Source organism: Phalacrocorax aristotelis, chromosome 7, assembly GCF_949628215.1.
Source record: "Phalacrocorax aristotelis chromosome 7, bGulAri2.1, whole genome shotgun sequence".
NCBI classification, from domain to species: domain Eukaryota; kingdom Metazoa; phylum Chordata; class Aves; order Suliformes; family Phalacrocoracidae; genus Phalacrocorax; species Phalacrocorax aristotelis.
This window is the reverse complement of record NC_134282.1, coordinates 18,062,715-18,081,366: the sequence shown is the minus strand read 5'-3', so window position 1 is coordinate 18,081,366 and position 18,652 is coordinate 18,062,715. Positions and strand designations below refer to the sequence as shown.

The 18,652-nt window shown below is 39.2% G+C and overlaps 1 protein-coding gene across 22 annotated transcripts in view; it reads right to left on the bottom strand.

Annotated features, from left to right (window-relative positions):
* LRCH3 (leucine rich repeats and calponin homology domain containing 3) overlaps window positions 1-17,786 on the bottom strand; it is a 66,971-nt gene extending 49,185 nt beyond the window's left edge. For 8 of the 22 annotated variants that reach the window (XM_075099037.1, XM_075099040.1, XM_075099022.1 and 5 more), the window contains exon 1: window positions 17,463-17,764. In XM_075099037.1, the coding sequence (XP_074955138.1) occupies window positions 17,463-17,700 (238 nt within the window). In that variant the 5' untranslated portion in view covers window positions 17,701-17,764. Of the gene's footprint in view, window positions 1-17,462 lie in introns of all 22 variants that reach the window. The other 14 variants (XM_075099020.1, XM_075099029.1, XM_075099023.1 and 11 more) reach the window with 8 other exon arrangements.
* Window positions 17,787-18,652: the final 866 nt, after the last annotated feature.

Here is an 18,652-nt window from a genome sequence, read left to right as displayed (position 1 = left end):
CAATTCCGCAACACTTGTGTGAGCATTTCCCAATCCACATCAGGCAGAAAAAAAGTCAAGTTAGCTCACATGATTTTTTAAGTTGTTTAAACTACTCTTGCAAATTTTGCCTGAAGCTAACAGGGAGAGGACTTACAGGAACTGTATCTCTAGCAGATATATCAAGGGCAGTGACTTCCTTGGGCAGCACAGTCTCCTTAAAGTAGGTGTTATCTGCACATTGACAAACAAGTTGAAGCCTTGCCTTTACAAGAAGGTTTAGAAAGAGGCGGGAGGGAGAGAAAGAAAGCAATTTTTGAAAGAAATTATTTAATCAGCATTTTCCAAGCAGACAGTACTTCGAATTGAATCAAAGTCCTCATTACTTAAGCATTCTATTTTCTTCTAGCATTTAGCAACCATCCAGCTAAAACAAAGGAGACTAAGCTCATTTTGTAAATGTTTTGCTGCAATACCACTACTTAGAATCATTACACAGTTCAGATTTGCTGCTTTGATTAAGGCCTTCAGTCCCAGCATATACAACATGAAATTTCTCTCTCCTCCTGTATTTCTTCCTCATCTGTTTTTATTTTTAAGACATCTGTTTTTCTCAGTTCTCACACTCAGGATCACGGAGAATGAATACCAGTAAATGGACATACTCCCACTGAAAGCATCAGTGCTTTCCACTATTTTTGCTTCCCACACGCTTGCGCTGGTCTTGTCTCATACTATTTCGGAAAGACATAGCTCCCTTCTACGGACTCTCTTCCCCAGTCAGGAAACAATTTCTGATTTTCTTTTACATCACTTTCTCATGAATACGTCAAGACAACTGATGACTCAAGTCTTGAGTATAACTTCTCACTTTCACAGGGACGGACGTAACCTGGTTGTCACTTCATAACTTACAGTAACTTGTTCTTAGTGGTCTGGTTTACAGCGCGGAGGAGAGATAGCTGCTGCACAGGCACAGGAGTTAATGTGGCAAAGGGCTGCAACTACTTCAGCCTGCGGTGACAATGTCTCCTCAAACCATCCTCACGCTTCATTAAAGCTCAGTTGAAGACATTCTTTTGCAGACCGGAGTTGGCATGCTGAATCTAAAAGTCAAATCACTTAAATTTTTTAATCTTGTTTTTAATTAAAAAGTGTGCTATTGTCGTTATAAAACTTGTTCTCACATCACGGTAAGCTGTATTGAAAAATATACTTCAGTACAGGACACAATGCAAGCTGCCACCTCCAGACCAGAGGGCTGAGCTAGTGTTGTAATGGGATGACATTTGCTCGTTAAGAGAGGAGAGGAGGCTGTGTGTTCTAGTTGGCAACTTTTCATTTCCTTACTTCTATGAATTTAAAGAAACACGTTTTTCTTATGGTCCAGAGACTGGAGAGTAAGAACTCAGAGAGCTTGAAGGTCTTCATACACATTTTCATCTCCTTCAATTCCATTTGTCTCACCTTTCCATTTTTACATGGAAAACCTGTAGCATGCAGTATGTACATAAGGCACCACGCACAAAACAAGCTACATAAAAGAGAGAAGACTCTTGCCAAGAAACTATACTGCACATACAACTTCTCTTCACAAAAAAGACAGGAAAAAAATGATCTTAGTTCCTCCATTTCATGATTAGGCTCTAAGAGACTATGCTAGACACCAGAGCCTATATTTCAAAATCCATAGTCACCGTTCAGTCATTCAGAAAAGAAGGGGAAAGGAAGGGTCAGATAACATGGATAAAGCAATACCACAGGTTAATATAAAACATAATGCAGATAGTGTACAATGATAAGTAACGACACTGCTGATAGAAGAGTATCAAGACCTCCTAGGTAGCACTGAGCCAGGCTAGAAAACCCCTGTATGGCAGCGCAATACCTTTTGAATAAATTTACACTCTCCAAGCTGGCACTCCCACAACCAGCTTAGGCACTCCAAGTACACCTACTACGTTGTTAAATCACCCTCAACAATCTATTCATAGCTATGGGGAGTTCTACCTGAAGAGACTACCAGTGAGGAAGATTGTATGTTACTGCACTTTGCTTAATGTTCTGCTCTGGCTTTAATTTGTATCATAAATTGTCTCATACATTAAGCAATTCCAACGGCTCTGCAACTAAACTGTAACTTGGGGAAGGAGACCTGGCACAGAATAAAGGCAGGAACAGGTCAGTCAGGAGGGCTGGAAATGTAAAATGCAACCAACAAAGGCTTCATATTTCCACCATTCATCTATTTATTTTACTAAAAGCTAGCAATGACTTCATTTTATCTTAATGCTGTACATAAAATTCTCCAAGTATTTTCACATATAAATATGTCAGCTAATATAACAGCTGCAGTATCACGCTAGTTCAGCGTATTCCCCATATATATTTCACCAATCAGTTCAAAATATATCGCCTTACTCCTTTTTTTTCCACAGACAGTTTAAGCAGAATGATATAATAAAGTTAGCAATAGATAGACAGACCATAAAGAAAAATATTTTAGATGTGAATACATTTCAGAATGTCTTAAGTGGAGAGTTAGAAACAAACCAGCTCAAACCAGAACAGAAAATTCAAAGATCCTAAAAAGTAAAGTGAGTAATTTCACATAAAAAGGCCAATTACTTTCACAGAAAGGCAAGCATTTCGATAAAATTTTATCCCTCTTATTACTACGTTTCTCTGAAGCTCTTAATAAAGTGCCTCTGTATTTACGGCACTTAGATACAGCTTCATCAGACTACACAGTAAGGTCACCAAATATGTCTCATACCATTGCAGACACTAATCTGTCTTCAGCAGAACGGTATTTTATTGAGGAGGAAAGTCAATAAAGTCTAACAGTCAAAAGTCCTATGTTCTTTTAATGACTCCTTGAGGCCATCTCTGACGCTGACATCATCCCTAACAAAAAAAGTCTGTTACACTTTACACAAGCAGCGTTGCAATTTTCAATAGGACAATTATTGCCAGAATTCTAGAAAAAGAGCTGGAGTCTTACCAAGTCATCTGTGCAGTACAGGCCATTTTAGCGTCAAGAAATAAAACAACAGTATAGGATATGTATGGAAAATATCCCATATCAAACAGAGAGCGCAGCCAAATGAGGAGATAAATGACAGCAATTGCCAAAACATATGCTCATAATATGAAATAAATTTTGAATCTGGAAACCATAAAAGTCACCTTGAGTCAAAAACACACCATACAGACATTAGCAGGGATCAAGGACTACGGAACTGGCAGTCACAATTTCAGACATCGTCACTTTTTTAAAGCTAAGCTTGCTAAAATCTAGTAACAAGGCTGTCAAAATGATTGTTACATTCTCAGATTAATATTTGAGGTGAATTGTATACATCTTTTCACAAAAAGATACACATTATGTATCCCTGGCAGCAAACAGACAAAGTAAAATCCAACTGATCCAACTAGAACTGAAAATAGGGTTTTTTTTTCTTTCCCCAAAACAAAACCAAATCCATCCCTGTTCAGGAAAATGCTTAAGTTGAGGTTTAACAGTAAACATTGCTCTTATTAGGAGGCCATGATGGAAATTAATCTCAAACCACAGTAGACACTGAAAGTTTTTGGCTGGTTGGCTCTACCCCTCCAGCTCCTTCTGAGAAACATCAGTTTTGTACATATGCAACTCTATACCAGCTCAGTACAAATCACATTGAGCCGGAGAAAAAGGAGAATGAAAGCTTTTTGCCTTGCTAGATGAATTCTTGACAAACATTGAGTCACAGAAGAAAAGCTGCATGGTGGCTGCCCACACTGCACAACAACAAAGATGATAATTCCACTTCCAGAAATCTCCATTATTCCATTTCATAATGACTGTTTTAACTGCTAGTATTTTTAGAGCTCCACAAATGAAAAAAAAAACCTTACTAAAAAAGTGTTCATTTTCAAATGGGAAAAAAATCCAAATGGAAGAATCTCAAAATTACAGAGAAACTGCTTTGTACACGGTAACACATGGGTACAAGCAAGACACTCGAAACGTATGAAAGCATGTTAGTGCTCCTCAGCAACATGACACCCTGCCTTCTGCCGACTGCTTATGAAATACCTGACCGTGTTCCAGCAGAGCAGAGTTTCGTTTTACACGAGTGCTTCACGAAGTTAGCAGCCAGGGGAAGTGTGCAGTAAATGAACTCATCCCCAACTCCCCCAGATAAAGTTTCCTCAGGTACAAAAGGAATTACCCAACTAAACAAATCGACTTAAAAAAAATTCATTTTAAAGCAAAAGATATTTAAAAAGCCTTGAAAATGGAGCTAGAACTACTGCCAGATTTTAAGTCCATGTGCAAACATTTGGATCCATCTAGTATTTTTTCCTATGAAAAATTACGAGCATTGTTAAAAACATACATTTAGTATTTATTCAGTCATTTATCTGTCCCAAAACCTCACTAGGATAACAGGCTTGGGTAAAAAGAGGGACAATGGTCTTCAACTTAGGTGAAAAAGCAGGTAAACTAGTAGTTCCAGCACTGCAAAAAAATCCCAAACAAATCCAACCCCAAACCACAGAATATAGTCCCACTGAAACGATCACTCCCTGGATTTTAATCAAGGGACTTAATGGAAATAATTAAACTTCAACAGCTTTCAGAAGTCTGCACAGAGGAGCGGGGAGATAGAAAGGCTTTGATGCAGCAAGGGTACTGGATAGCTTGAGAGTCCTGAAAATGCAAATTTGATTTCCACTTAATAGCAAAGGATAAGCCAATGAATCACACAGCAAAATGGAAGGGTTATACATTGCAAATAATTGCCCCAATATGCAATTTTTTACAGACATTAAAAAAACTGCACAGCATTAAAAGATTAATTTAGCTTCAGTATAAATATGGAAGTGATCAGCCAAAGGGAAGCAGTAAGGGTAGGAAAATGTGAGTCAAGCAGGACATTTGAAGTTTATACAAAAGGAAAAATGATGATCAAGCATTAAAAATAGTGACAGCACCAAATATTTCTCCTGCCCTGAAAACAATATTGATCTCGTTACTACAAGTACAAGATGAGGAAGAAAATCTATCCGGAGATCACTAGAAGGATAGAAATGCATCTATACTTCTAACAGAAGTAAAATAAAACTCTTCAGGCTACTATAAAGCAAGAATGAGAAACTTGTGAAAAGTCTCACCGTAAAATATATTTGAAAATAAAACCATTTGAGTTTGCATTTCACCTAATATTTAACATCCTTTACAAACAAGAATTTCCCCATCTCTCAAACTGTAACTACAGCCAAAGAAGAAACAGCCGTTACAATTGTGACAGGAAATACTACATAAAAGAAATAGAGCACTGCATTTCACTGATGCAGAGTAAGATCACAAGAGTGGCAGTGATCGTAAGCAAGATGCCATAAACTAACTAAAAATTTGGTAAATGAGAATTTGCCACTCGAGTTTGACATCCCCTGAAAAAGTTAAAACCAACACAGCAGGAATTACTCTTCCGCCACAAGAACTACATGGAAAAGTTGTCACATGGAAAGTAACATGAAGAAAGCTCTTTAACAGCTGGAGTGAAATAAAGTTTATTACAGTGAAGTTATACTGATGCTACAAGTGTGAAGCAAAATTAAAGTTACATTTACAATTTAATATGCACGCACACATGTATTACACTCTTGTTCATTAATCTTCTTTCTCATCATGGAAGATGCTACCTGTCAGAGGTAGGCTGACTGTTTTATGAATCAAGATCTCTAGAACACCACAAACTATTTTTGCTTATCAACAAGGATGTCTCCAGCTTCACAACTGTTAATATCCCCAGCTCCTCCCAAGTACTGTCATTCCTGCACAACACGCAACTTTATGAGATTACATAATGTACTAACACAGTTTCAAATCAACTGGCATGGAAACAAGATACAAAGGCATATAAAAAGCCTCCACAAATTTAGTCTATGTGCAATATGAAACTTGAAATTAAACTCAATTTCCTGAAATAAGATGGATGGCTTATGATTTCTCTTTTCTCCCTCTCTTCATGGAGCACAAACTGTGTTTTCTATCTTTAAAATTACATGACTTTGCCTGAGAAGTGGAATGATATAACAAATAAGTTGTTCGATAAATGTCCCTGACATAAGCATATATCACCATGCAAACAGCAAGGAAGCAGGATGTACCACACAAATTAGGGAAAGCAAGATGCAAAGAGATAGGAAAAGCAGTGGTAGAAGGACTTCTTTAAGGTCAAAAACAGAGAATGCAAATAAAACAGGTGAATCTAAGAAGCGTCGTTTATTTTAAGTATGAACATATTTTCTTCCAATATGACTAAAAAACAGTGTTCAGCAGACTGAAATATCCCCAGCTGAGAAAAACAGAAGTATGAACTGCTTCTCCAAGAGTGGAGCAGTGGCCATGGCAGCCTCTAGACAGATCCTCTCTGCCTCTTGCGCTGCATGGCATTGGTGCCATGCAGAAGCAAAGAGAAATTCTCACAATTCTACTCTAGTCTGTTTGTTTGTTTGCTTTTGTAATCCCCAACAATTGTCAGGTATCAGATACATTTCTCATTACTATACTGAGAAAGCCCTGGAGACAAGTGTTGTAGTCATTCATTAGAAGAGGAAATCCCTTCCCCAAAACAGAAGGGACCACACCTCATTCAAGTTATCCCAGAATCTGCTCATACAGCTTGCAATGCACACTTCCAAAAAACCACTTTTATTTCCATTTATTACATATTCAAAATAAAACATAATTTTTTAAAAATCACATTACTCTCTGAAAATCTAATTACATAGAAATAATAACAGTGGTTATCAAAACGGTAAAATTATTTTTCCATTTAAATACTGCAAATCTGGCAGCACTGTGCCAACAACTGCATTATTGAGGAAAATACATATTTTTACCTCCTGTTTTACATACTCAAAGAGGAAAAATGTGTTTTAAGAAAAAGGAATATGAACTGAATAATATTTCAATTTTATTTAAATGTGAAAAATCCATTTAAGTAGTCTAGTCTCAAACTGATGTTATCAAAATGGAACTTCCACAGAATTATTTCTTAACCACATTCTGAAGCAGCACTACAGCCACTGTGAATAGAAATTACACTGCAGTAATGCTGACACAAAGAACGGATTAACAGATGCACTCCTCATTTTAGCATCTATTTGTGAAAGCAGAGATGACAGATGATTAAATGGTTACTTCTGTCATACGCAGTTACATAATTCACACCCAAATCAAATGCACTAGAAATATGAAGGGGGAAAAAAGTGCCACTTCTGTTGTGCCTTGCCTTGTTGAAGTGCTGTGTACTCCTTAACTAACAGTAGTAACCACAACTCTCTTACATGTTCCCCAACAGCAATTTGAATAGAATGTTATAGTGCAGAAAAAATTACACTCAAGAAAAACATGAAGCATGTTAATTTCATAAGGAATAGAGATTTCTGCCATGGAAAGCCATGTTTAAAGATTGATTATTAGTACTTTAATACCCTGCTCTAGATTAAATTCTACGAACTGGAAGGGATCCTTGCATTAAGTAACAAAAATGCTCTTTTGAAAAAAAAGCAAAGAGAGCAATCAAGCTTTGACATGTGTAATATAGTATTGCCAAGGTATTTTCAATATTTGAAAGACAAAGTTTTAGAAAACATGGTATGTAGAGGTGTTTAGAGACACAAAAGTATCCTCAAAAACAAAATATAAGTTTCAGATCTAGGATACAAGTACTTTGTACCACACTTTATTCGTACTTAAAATTTTTCATATTTATTCAACGCGATCATAGCCATCTGCATGCTTGAACTTGTGATGAATGTAATGATATGGAAAAAGCACAGAAAGTTAAATCTGTAAAAAATATGGCATATCACAATCAATAAAGTTCTCAACATAATTACAATACAGGTGTGTTTTTGTAACCCCTCACATTCTTGGTATCTTAAAGTATAGCCCTGGGAAAAAATTAATCCTTCAGATTACAACAAGCCAAGTTGGAGAGAAAGTATGGCTTTAGCTTCATATTAAGGTTTGGTTGGGTTTGGGATTTTTTTTGTTTGTTTTGTTTTTTAATAAGCACATTAATATTCTTAAAAGTATATCTCTGGTAGTACAAATAAGCCTTCAGGTAAACAGTAACAGACTGTAAAAAGAGTGTTTTTGAATAGAAAACTGTCCTCCTTACTCTACGTGAAGAGAGTATAAATCTCTTGCTCAACATAATTTGCTAACATTCACCATATCAATTAGCCAAGAGAAAGAAGGATGTGATACCTCAGGAAGAGGTTAAGTTGGTCATAGTAAGAAATTTGCAGTTAAATAGCGTCTCAGGATAAATGATGTGACAAAACCTTTAAATAGAAAATTCAATTCCAAAAGATGATTTTAAAAAAAGGTGTTTTCAAAGGAGAACATGAACTACAAGACAGATTGAATAGTACCAGTGGTGGTGGTGGGCGTAGTATTCTCCAAGGAAATTTCCTTCACCATGTTCAGAATGAAAAGCTAGCATTTAATCACCAGTGAAGGGTATCAACAATGAAGCTTCTAGGCTTTCCTTCTAACATTAACTTTTAACGGTAATTTTAACAATCTTCTGACACACAGGCATCCCTGAACGATGGGGTATGACTTGCATGGCATCAGGACAGAGCCATGCAATATATAATACTTGAATATTTTGCAACACATTTACAGCTCAAATGATCAATCTGCTGTTTTGGCATAGATGGGTTCCAAAGATAATTTTTTTCACCCTGCTAAGCAAAAATCTACCCGCCCCTCGGCAAGCTAGCAGAATAAAAGGAAGTAGCAGATATTTTATGGCTTATAACCACATTCAGTCATGGCTCTCTACAAAAACATTTATTCCATAGCTGAGCTTGGAGTCAATGTAATGACAAGCACCTAATTGTCCTGCTATTATTGCACTCAATGACTCTCTTACTCCTAGAGAACAGCATGTATGACACCAACTCAAAGACCAGTACAAGCCTTAGGCTATGACTGAACTAAGAGGCAATACACATATAGCCATAAATAATAGTAATAATGAGTTAAGCAGGTTTAAATTACTACTTGTCTCATCAGCACCTTCAAATTAATGTCCTCTTTGGATTTAAAAGCAATTTTCTACCAACCATTCAGATACCAATTATTCCTCTTTTTATCATGCTAAAAAATTGAATGAGAAGACTGGAGTCAGCAATGAGAGAGGCATTTGAGACAGAGGGCAAGATTAACAAGGAAAGAATAAAAGGCTAAGGCACAGAAGCTGGGCTGAAGGACGTGGGAAAAAAATAAAATGGGGACAGAAGAGACAGAACTGAGATGACAACATATTGCAGGGAAGACACATGACATGGAACACACAGAGGAACCTCTGCTCTCAAACACCTACACAACTCAGAGGCAGAGCTTCCCACTCTACAAACAGGTCCCAGGGAATGACAACCTGCTGCTACTTTATTGACTCAGATAAGAGAAACCTGATGGACATCAAAGTTTGAACTGTGCTGATGAGTCACACGGATAGCAGCGTGATTCTACATGATTGAATCTAGAAATTCAGCCTGAATTTAGAACTCAGCATTAAAAAAGTCACCTGAAAAGGGCCGTGATATTTTCTGAGTCCAACACAGAAAACTCAGTTAAAAACCTTAAGACTGAAAAATCAAGCACACAGACAGTAGAGTCTATAATCAAAGATGTCCATGTAACTTTTAATTGCACATTTCCTGTGCATATCTACTGTCCACAGGTCTTTAATTAAACAACCACATACTACTTTTTGTTCCTCTTCAAGGTTTTTCTGTTCAAGTAGATTTCTTCAAACAAGATGAAATTACTGTGGAATCAGGACTGATCACAGTAACTGTCTTATGCAAGAGATGGATATTGAAAAACCATTAGGGAACAAAGCAGGGAATTGGAGAAAGAAAAAGGGATGGCTAACCTGAAAGCTGGTGAATGCTCTTTTGGAAAAATGGATTCATTCTGTCAGTGCCATATATTTCCTTCATAATACTAAGCAAGTCTTCAAAACTAATTTTTCCAAAAGTAGTATTAATCACGTATTTCCATTTCTCTAGATGTTGGGCTTGATTTCCAGTACTCCTGAGGAGTCAACAAGGCATCTGAAGTTAATAAGAACTGCATTTAAAACAATAATAATTTAACCGGTGATAGCTGGGTTGCCAAAATGTTCAGACCCTAAGTGCCTTGAATTTGCTACCTCAAATCACCAAATGCTTTCAAACTTTTTACAAACCCAAGCTTCATATATTTAAAATGCAGAAACATCACCCTGCCTCACTTCAGAGATTACATGAAAAATAGCGTTTGAAAACTTTTCAACAGGAGGGAGCACTACCCAAAAGCCCACGGCAACAATAACGTATTTGTTTATTCAGAGCTAACTTTCAACAATAAGCAGAATAGAGAGACTAAAATTTCCATGGGTAATTGAGCAATGGGTGGGGGGTGGGGGGGAATTGAATGGATGCTTGCTAATCCTGCTGCCCTCTGCACAGAAACAGACTATGGTCAAAAACTCTATGTTCCAGCAGCCAACACCCGGGCTGCGTAGCAAGTGGGATTTTTTTAGGCATATCCTCATTTTGGAGTGCTTGAACTACATTTAGACTGTAAATACTTTAGGTTTCAGATCGGTAACATTACCAGCTAGAAAAGAACAAACACTTTCCTCACTCTAAGGAGACTTCTGGGCTCTGTCAGTAAAAGCAGCAGTTTGTAGTATGGAATCATAAGCGAGACTGAAGTAAAGGACTATAGGGACAGTTTTGGCGACTTCAAAGTGAAAAATAAAGCCCTCTTCCTGTATATATATATAAAAGTACTAAATTATGCAAAACAATATAAAGACCACAATGTATTACCCTTTGCATCTTCTCTAAAGATGTATAATACAGCGAACTAACGCAATATTTTAACTCTAATGCACTGATAAAGTCTAACTGCCAAGACACTTTTAACGTGAATGGGTTTTCACCCATCCACTTTGGAGAGGAGGACACAGCAGATGAAGAAGAAAGCAGACTGCATTGCCCATAACTTCAGCTAAACACACAACTGCAATTCATTCAAGCTGTTTAGCTAACATTGGAAACCATGAGATCCAAGCCTGATTAGTTATTAAAGAGGGAAGAACCCTTGAATTGAGTTATAGCCTTTCCGTTAGCTACCATGTAATTTTATTTTTAACACATGCTATATCATTTGCACTGTTTGCTGTAACTAATTCTTTACTGCTGGTTCTTCTACTGAAGAAACTAATTATATGTCTACTGCAGTCTAAAGCTAAACTTAAACCATCAGTTTAAAATTACTTGCATAAAATAACGTATTTTGCCAAATGAAAGCATGAGATCCAAATCTGTCAGCAGTAAAGTTTCACTGAATGCAATTCAGCTCTATGAGCCATGCTCTAAAAGAAAAAATTCCCAGGCTAACTGACTCAAAGGATATCAGACTATTTTACAAAAAATATTTAGCAAATTTACAACAAGTCAGTGGTAAAAGGTTACAAAATAGTTATGGTGTGATTTCACAATTGATGCAAGTCAATTTAAGCTTACGTACCTGCCAAAACAGGCCCTCTCATTCTCACCACCCCATAGAGTCTTTGCACCCTTTGTGCTTGCTGGCACTCACGCATATGTGAAAACGTAGCGAGCTGTCCAAGGATTTGATCCAACTAGTTAGTGGCTGAGTTTTCAGCCAGATAAGTACGAAACAGCTTGCTGGAAGGCAATACGATTGCTGCTGTTGACTGTGCAGCAGGAGATGAAGACCGAAATTCCCCTTTCGGCATCAGCATAGAACTTGGATCACACTAGGCTGTGAATTCACAGCTGAATTCAGGAAGTAGTTAACCGATATAAATTTGCTAACTCCAAGCACAGGTACAGCCACAGGAGAAGAGGGCTGCAAACAAGAGAAACAAAGACATTTCCTTTCTCCCTAAACTGTCTTTCATTTGACTGCAGGATGTAATATATTCACCTAACAATCCCTCTCCTCTTTACTTTTTGTGTAGTTACAGTTACCTCCAAAAATATAAGACTGTGTATGCAGACAAGATGGTATTTAAAAAAAAAGTCTGATCATGATGGAGGCAAGAAGTGGAAGGCCACTAGTGAGGTAACTAGAAACACATGCAATCCTGAATACCACTGAGGAGACTTTATTAGTAGTAAAAGTTTGACTGTGGGACTTTTTTTTTGCTTTAAAAGATGAACTCGCTAAACAAAGGCATTCCGAATGTCACGTATTACTTTTATGGCAACAAAGGTTAGAAACTACAAGCTTACACTCCACTTTCCCAGTTGCTATAACACATTAGGCAAAAAGCCTGCCTGTGTGCCAAGAACCTTTGAGTGCTATCGCAGGCTTCAGCTCTCCATTAAAACCCAACACAACCCATTCAACAAAAGCAAACTATAAACTACAACAGTCAACTGCTCTCCACATTTTGAAAGTAACAAAAAAAAAAGCAAGAGAACTGACCTCAATTTATCAGTTTACCAAAGCACCACTCTCAGAGAATTCCATTAGCCTAGACTAAGAACTGCCAGTACTTACGCACAACACACACGAGATCCAGACTTTCTAACAGAAACATAACAAGCAAGAAAAGGGAGCAATAGTCAAATTATGAAGGGACTGACACAAGTAGGAGGTAAGACCAAAAAATGGAACTGAATAGAACAAGCTAGATTAACATCTAAAGTCTGGGGAAGGATTGTCATCCTCCCTCCTTCTCGCCCTACAGCTACTAGAACCTCTGGACAGTGTATTTCTCCTTTGGTTTTGATAAGGGTAGAGGCAAGTATATAAATGTAAGCACAAGACTCTGAATTACCCTACTGAAATGTTAGCTTTTGATTTTTAATACTGAAACTTCAGATAATCTAAGTACCAACATTGTAAACTCTTCTAACAAATAGCCTGCAACTTGAACAAAGGACAATCCCATTTCCTTCCAAGTTATCTTAAAGATAATAATAAAATTACATTCAAGATACAGTAACCCAAAGAGGGTTTTTTTCAAATAATTATTTAATTTTAGGATCATTTGGATCCCGCTGTTGTGGCTTTAAGAACAAATGTTTGGAAAATACGGCCACTGCTGTATGAGCCATACTGTACTTCGCAAGCTGTTTTGCATTTCAGCAGGTAATATCAACTAAATTTCTGGCAGGAAAGAAAAATACCAGTGAGACCTCTATTGCAGAACACTCATAGTCACTGTAATCCTTCTAAATGCATACAAGCACTTAGCAATAGAAGTTTTATTGACACTATAGTCAGATTTTACTGCTTCTATGGGGAGCTGCTATGAACAAACTATAGAGGTACCTTATTGGCAAAGTCATTCAAAAGGTAGTGGCAGACAATATTTTTCTTCCTTTTCAGAGTCTTGCTACCCTTTTTCACTATTAATGTATTCCAGAAACAAGACATAGTACTCTGCATGTAATTATCTTACTAGCTGATTTCCATACAACAGCCATTTATTTTATTGCATAAACCCACATATTCCCATCTTCTCCTTTAAAAATGGAGACAGTGAGTGGTTTAGGTAATTACAGCTGTCATGGAGGGTTTGACAAATAACTTTTCTGCTCAATGTATGCTTTAGGGCAGTGGGAAGGCTGTCAAATAATGACATCAGAGTCTACATTAACACTGGCAAAATGCAACTGTGCTTCCTTTCATATTTAACTCGGATGGTTTATAGTTCTTCCTTTTCCTATTCCCCGGTTGAGAATAAGAGTGGAATGAGCAAATGGGTTGTAAATCAGCCCAGATAAAATGGGGATAGATAATGCAGGTTCAACGAAAGAGTATTAAAGAAAAAGAGAAGCACATCCTTGCTTTGTTAATAACGAAGCTTGCTCATTCTTTATCATCAGTAAGCTTTGTAAGCTTGAGTCACTTCCTAAAATTCCAATTAAGTTGTAAGGGATGAACATAAAGAACAGCTGTTTCCCCCTCTTTCAGTATCTAAGTTATTATTACACTACATTTCTTGTATATGAGCCATCCCACATGTACAAGAACGTTAGATGGACTACTGCATCATGTACTGTGGGGAGCTACCTTCCCACTAATCCATCCCAAAGCTCTCAAGCATAGACTGCCCATCTTCAATTTCATTTTACATTATGTGATCTTATTCCAGTCAACATGCAAAACAACCAGAAGTTACCTGCTCAGTTCTGAGAAAAGCTTTGAGCACCAACCTTGGTTTAAAAAGCCTTCTGTGGGTCTCCACCAACTGGAAGACAGCAGTGCCCAGAGCAGCTGAGGCTCTGACATTACTAGAGAATCTACTTTCCAGTGAAAAGTTTAGTGACTGAGGCAAGTGATTAATGACGAACTTAATTTTTCCACTGATGCTTAACAGCAATATTATATTAACTTCCAGAATAAAAATGCAGCCAACCTGATCTGGTCATATGGTTTATTTTTAGGTAGACCTGCAAGAAATAGGGAGTTGGACTTCACGATCCTTATGGGTCCCTTCCAACTTGAGATATTCTATGATTCTGTGATCTGTTTATCAAATATTTTCCAAAGGTAAGTTACACCTGCCAGAGGCTCAGCTCTGACAATTGTTTAGTGAGCGGTTAAGAATGGTCCCTAGAAGCTATTACAGTTTGAGCACCAGGGTTAGTTTTACTGTCAACTCTGAACTCACAAAAAATCCAAAGAAATGTGATTTTCTCACTGATGTAATGTTTGAAAAGATACCTTATGGCTGACATCTACCTAAAAGGATTCTCCCCTAACCCATCATCAATGTCAAGATCTGCACAGAACACCTAACTAAACTTCATCAGGCACCTAATCTCTAACACCCTGTTCCTACCGACCCGCTGGGCTGATTCATCTGTGTTAGCAGCAGCTCCCAGGCAAGGCCAGTGATTCTGTTAAGGCTTAAGGCAATGCTAGATGCTGGTTTTCTAGCCGTGTAGTTACATTAATGAGGGATGTGATTAATTTCCACCTCTTTAGCATCGATGTAGTGACAGGGACATGCAATTACTGTTGTTACTACAAGAATTGGAATGAGCTATTCCAGTATAACATGAGCCACACTAGAGAGGTGTCTATTCATGCACATAAAAAGGCATAAGATTTGCATATATACATCATTTTTTCTTCAGTTTCATAGTTTGGGAGTAATTCCAATGATTTTTATGAAACTCCACAAACATCACATGCCCCACCTGATGTGCTCTGAGTCTCTGTGGCACAGCATGCAGGAAGGCCCTTGGAGCCTACATTTCAGAGGGTTATTTAAAGTGTTTACAACACCTAACACGCATACACATTATACCATATTATTTGTGGCTACTCCCATACAAAAGAATTGGAAGTTACACAAGAAAGAAATTCACACGGGGAAAGAATTGGATTAAATTCTTAGCCAAGCGCTCAACTGAAAACTGAGGGTCAGAACCACTTGCATGGATTTTTCTCCACTGCCCAGCCTTATTCAAAACAAAAAAGTCATAGAACAGACCATGCTAAAAAAGGCAGAACATGAAGTTATCACAGCAGCCTTCAAAACAGAGAATTTAAAAAGAACGTGTCCCCCCAATAAGCTTTGATTCTTACAACCTAAGAACAGTTCTAGCTTTTTTCTAAGGTTCATTGTGATGATAAATGCCTAAAAGTGTATGGTATGCACTGCCGCTTATTAGCATTTAATGCTTCTTGAACAACTACAATGCAAATATTCATCACAATAGATGGGAACCTTGGTGGAAACAAGAATTCCCACAAATTGTTTAAGAGTACAGTAAATGAATAGTATTATAAACAAAAAGCTCAAATCCCTCACAAACACATATGTGACATTTGCTTACAGACTAGCTCACTACACATTCATTGTGCAACTGCACTTGTAGAAAACCCTTTGAACAGAAGATTTTATACGCTAACAAGAAGTGTTTGCTATTTATAAATGTGTTTAAGTGAAACAAACCACATCTGTCTCAAGGTTTGGTTGGGTGGTGAGTGGGTTTTGTTGTTTTTTTTTTATTAGTAACAGATTTTTGCATAAATAGGATGTTACAGGACAAAGTATGAAGTCAGACAATTTTAAAGGAGGCTCCATTTTGAATTACTTAACTGACAGTGTATCAACACACTAACAAATACAGTAACTTTCAAAAAGCAATGTTTGGAGTTTATTTTTAAGATAGTTTATTTCTAAGCTACAAATCAACACAAAACATGAGAAAATCTAAATGACTGCATAGGAAGTAATCAAAGCCACAAACAAATGGCATGCTGACACCTTTTAAAACTACTTTTACTTCATTTATACAACTAGAGGGTCAAAACATAAGCTATATTGACTCTATATAATGCAGTAAAAAACCTTCTACATCCTGCACAAACTCTCATCATTTCCCAAGTCTCATCTCTCTATTCAATACAATAATACATAAACATACTCCACAAATGTGGTTTTGCTTATGGTCAAGGAGCTTACAGGGAAAGTACACATTTTTAGTCTACTCCTATGAATATACTTGAAGAGCAGAGAGAAAAAACAGCCCGATTGTTTACTGTACCTTGTGAAGTATTTCTTAAAAATTCTAATACTTTTATCCATATGATACAGGAGAAAAAAAGAAAAGGGGCATGATTCTGTCCACAGTACCTTTCGTATCTTGCTTATGGCTGTCAGAAATGACAGCAATAGAAGACTAAGAGAAACAGTTGTCTTTAGTGCATGCACACCTGACAGCCCTTCTTGGAAAGTTGGTTTCCCCTGTCAACAGCACAAGATGAGAGATGGTGAGGGTTCGTGTCTGTGTACATACACACCCACACTCACATATACATAAATCAGAACATGTCTGGCTAAAACCACATCAGTGGGCAGCAGCACTGAGAAATGCCTCATAACTCTTTTTAGAACAGCCTCCAATAAGGGAAACACTTCTAGAGTGGAGACGACAAAGAAAAAAAAGCCCAACAAATCGAGGGACCTCTTCGGCCGGACCCAGGACGGGCAGAGGAAGGAGGAGTACCCTGCAACAGCTCCTCCATCCTGCCTCTCAGCCGCGGAGAGGAAGGGCGGAGGCAAAAGCGTGAAGGAGAAACGGCCCAAGAGGAGAAACATGCCAAGCATCGCCCCGGTGAGGAGAAACCCCCCTCTACACCCACAAATACACTCTTCAAGAGAAATGGGGACGGGTGGACGGGGACACACGACACACGCACCAAGCATCCACTGAGGAAATTTCTCCTCATGCATCCAGCTTCAATTTACTGAAGAGGCAGCAAACTGATCACCTCAGCCTCACTCTTACCGAGGGATGGCTGTCCTCCCCCCGCCCCAGCCAGCTGCCCCAGGACAGCCAGGCCCCCCAAGTCCTGAGGGGCTTCTGAGGGCAGGCAAGGCGTTCTGCCCCCCCCGTCTCAACGCCGCGTCCCTCACCGGCCTGGGTGGTGTCGCTGAGGTCGTGGTTGGCGGCGCTGGCCCGCGGATAGTCACGAAGCTTCCTGCCGCTCAAACTGAGGGTACCGCTGGCCGCCGCTTCTTCTAAGGCTCGGTCTAAGGAGCGGCTCCACGAACCCGGGCCTGAAGGACCAGGTGGCGGAGAACAAGCCGCCGCGTTCCCCGCCGGCATCACGGCAGAGCCGCCCTCCGGCGCCGCCAGCACCGCGGCCGCCATTTCCCCCCCGCAAGAGCCCGCCGCTGCCGCTCCGGCTTCGCGCGCCACTGCGCATGCGCGCGGAAGACCGAGGCCCGGCCGGGAGGGCGCACGCGCCAGCCTTGACAGGAGGAGGAGTGCGCATGCGCAGCCGCCCGCCCGCGGGTAGGGAGAGGGCTCGAAGGGCTTCATTAAAAAAATAACTCCGAACCATCCCCCTTTCGGGGCTGATTTTTCCACTCGCCTGAGGTAATCTGGCGTGCGAGGGTGCCCGCCTCCGCTTGACAAGGGTATTAGTGCCCGTACGCCTTCTGAAATCCAGAAAATCCTGGTTCACCCACCTGGCTGAGACACCGCACCAACAGCTCAGCAGGGCTTGGCTTTTGGGTAAGAACCAGCTCATCCCCGCTGGGTGCGTCCTAAGGCCCATTCCGGCAGCAAACAAAGGAGAAAACACACGTATCTGAACTAAATTGGAAAAGTACCACCTGCTTCATGTTTTTTTTTCTTTGATGTCATCAATCTTTAAAAGGTGACACTCTTTGCAACCAGTCATGCTCCAGGGAAGCACAGATCAGCTGCCTACGCTGGGACTGTTGCGTGTCTGAACACTGCCTGAAGCTGGCAGCCGCAGAGACTCGGGCTGATAATGAACAACAAGGACTGCAGATAGTCAGGTGCCGAGGCACTCACCATACTCAACACCTTATCAAATACGTTCACAGGCGGTATTTTTTTCCTGCACTGACAACAGCAGCACTGCCACCGCTTAGGCAAGCCTCCTGCCAGCTTCGCACTGGAAGACATGACCGCAGTCGTTTATCAGGGTGTTCACGCTGATCCTGTAATACAAGGTTTAGATTACAGTGACTTTTCGCTAGGAAGACATGTCACAGCAACACAAAAACCAGTGCTTGGGCCGACAGATAAACAGATCTGTTACTATAATCACATCAAACCACTAAATTAGACG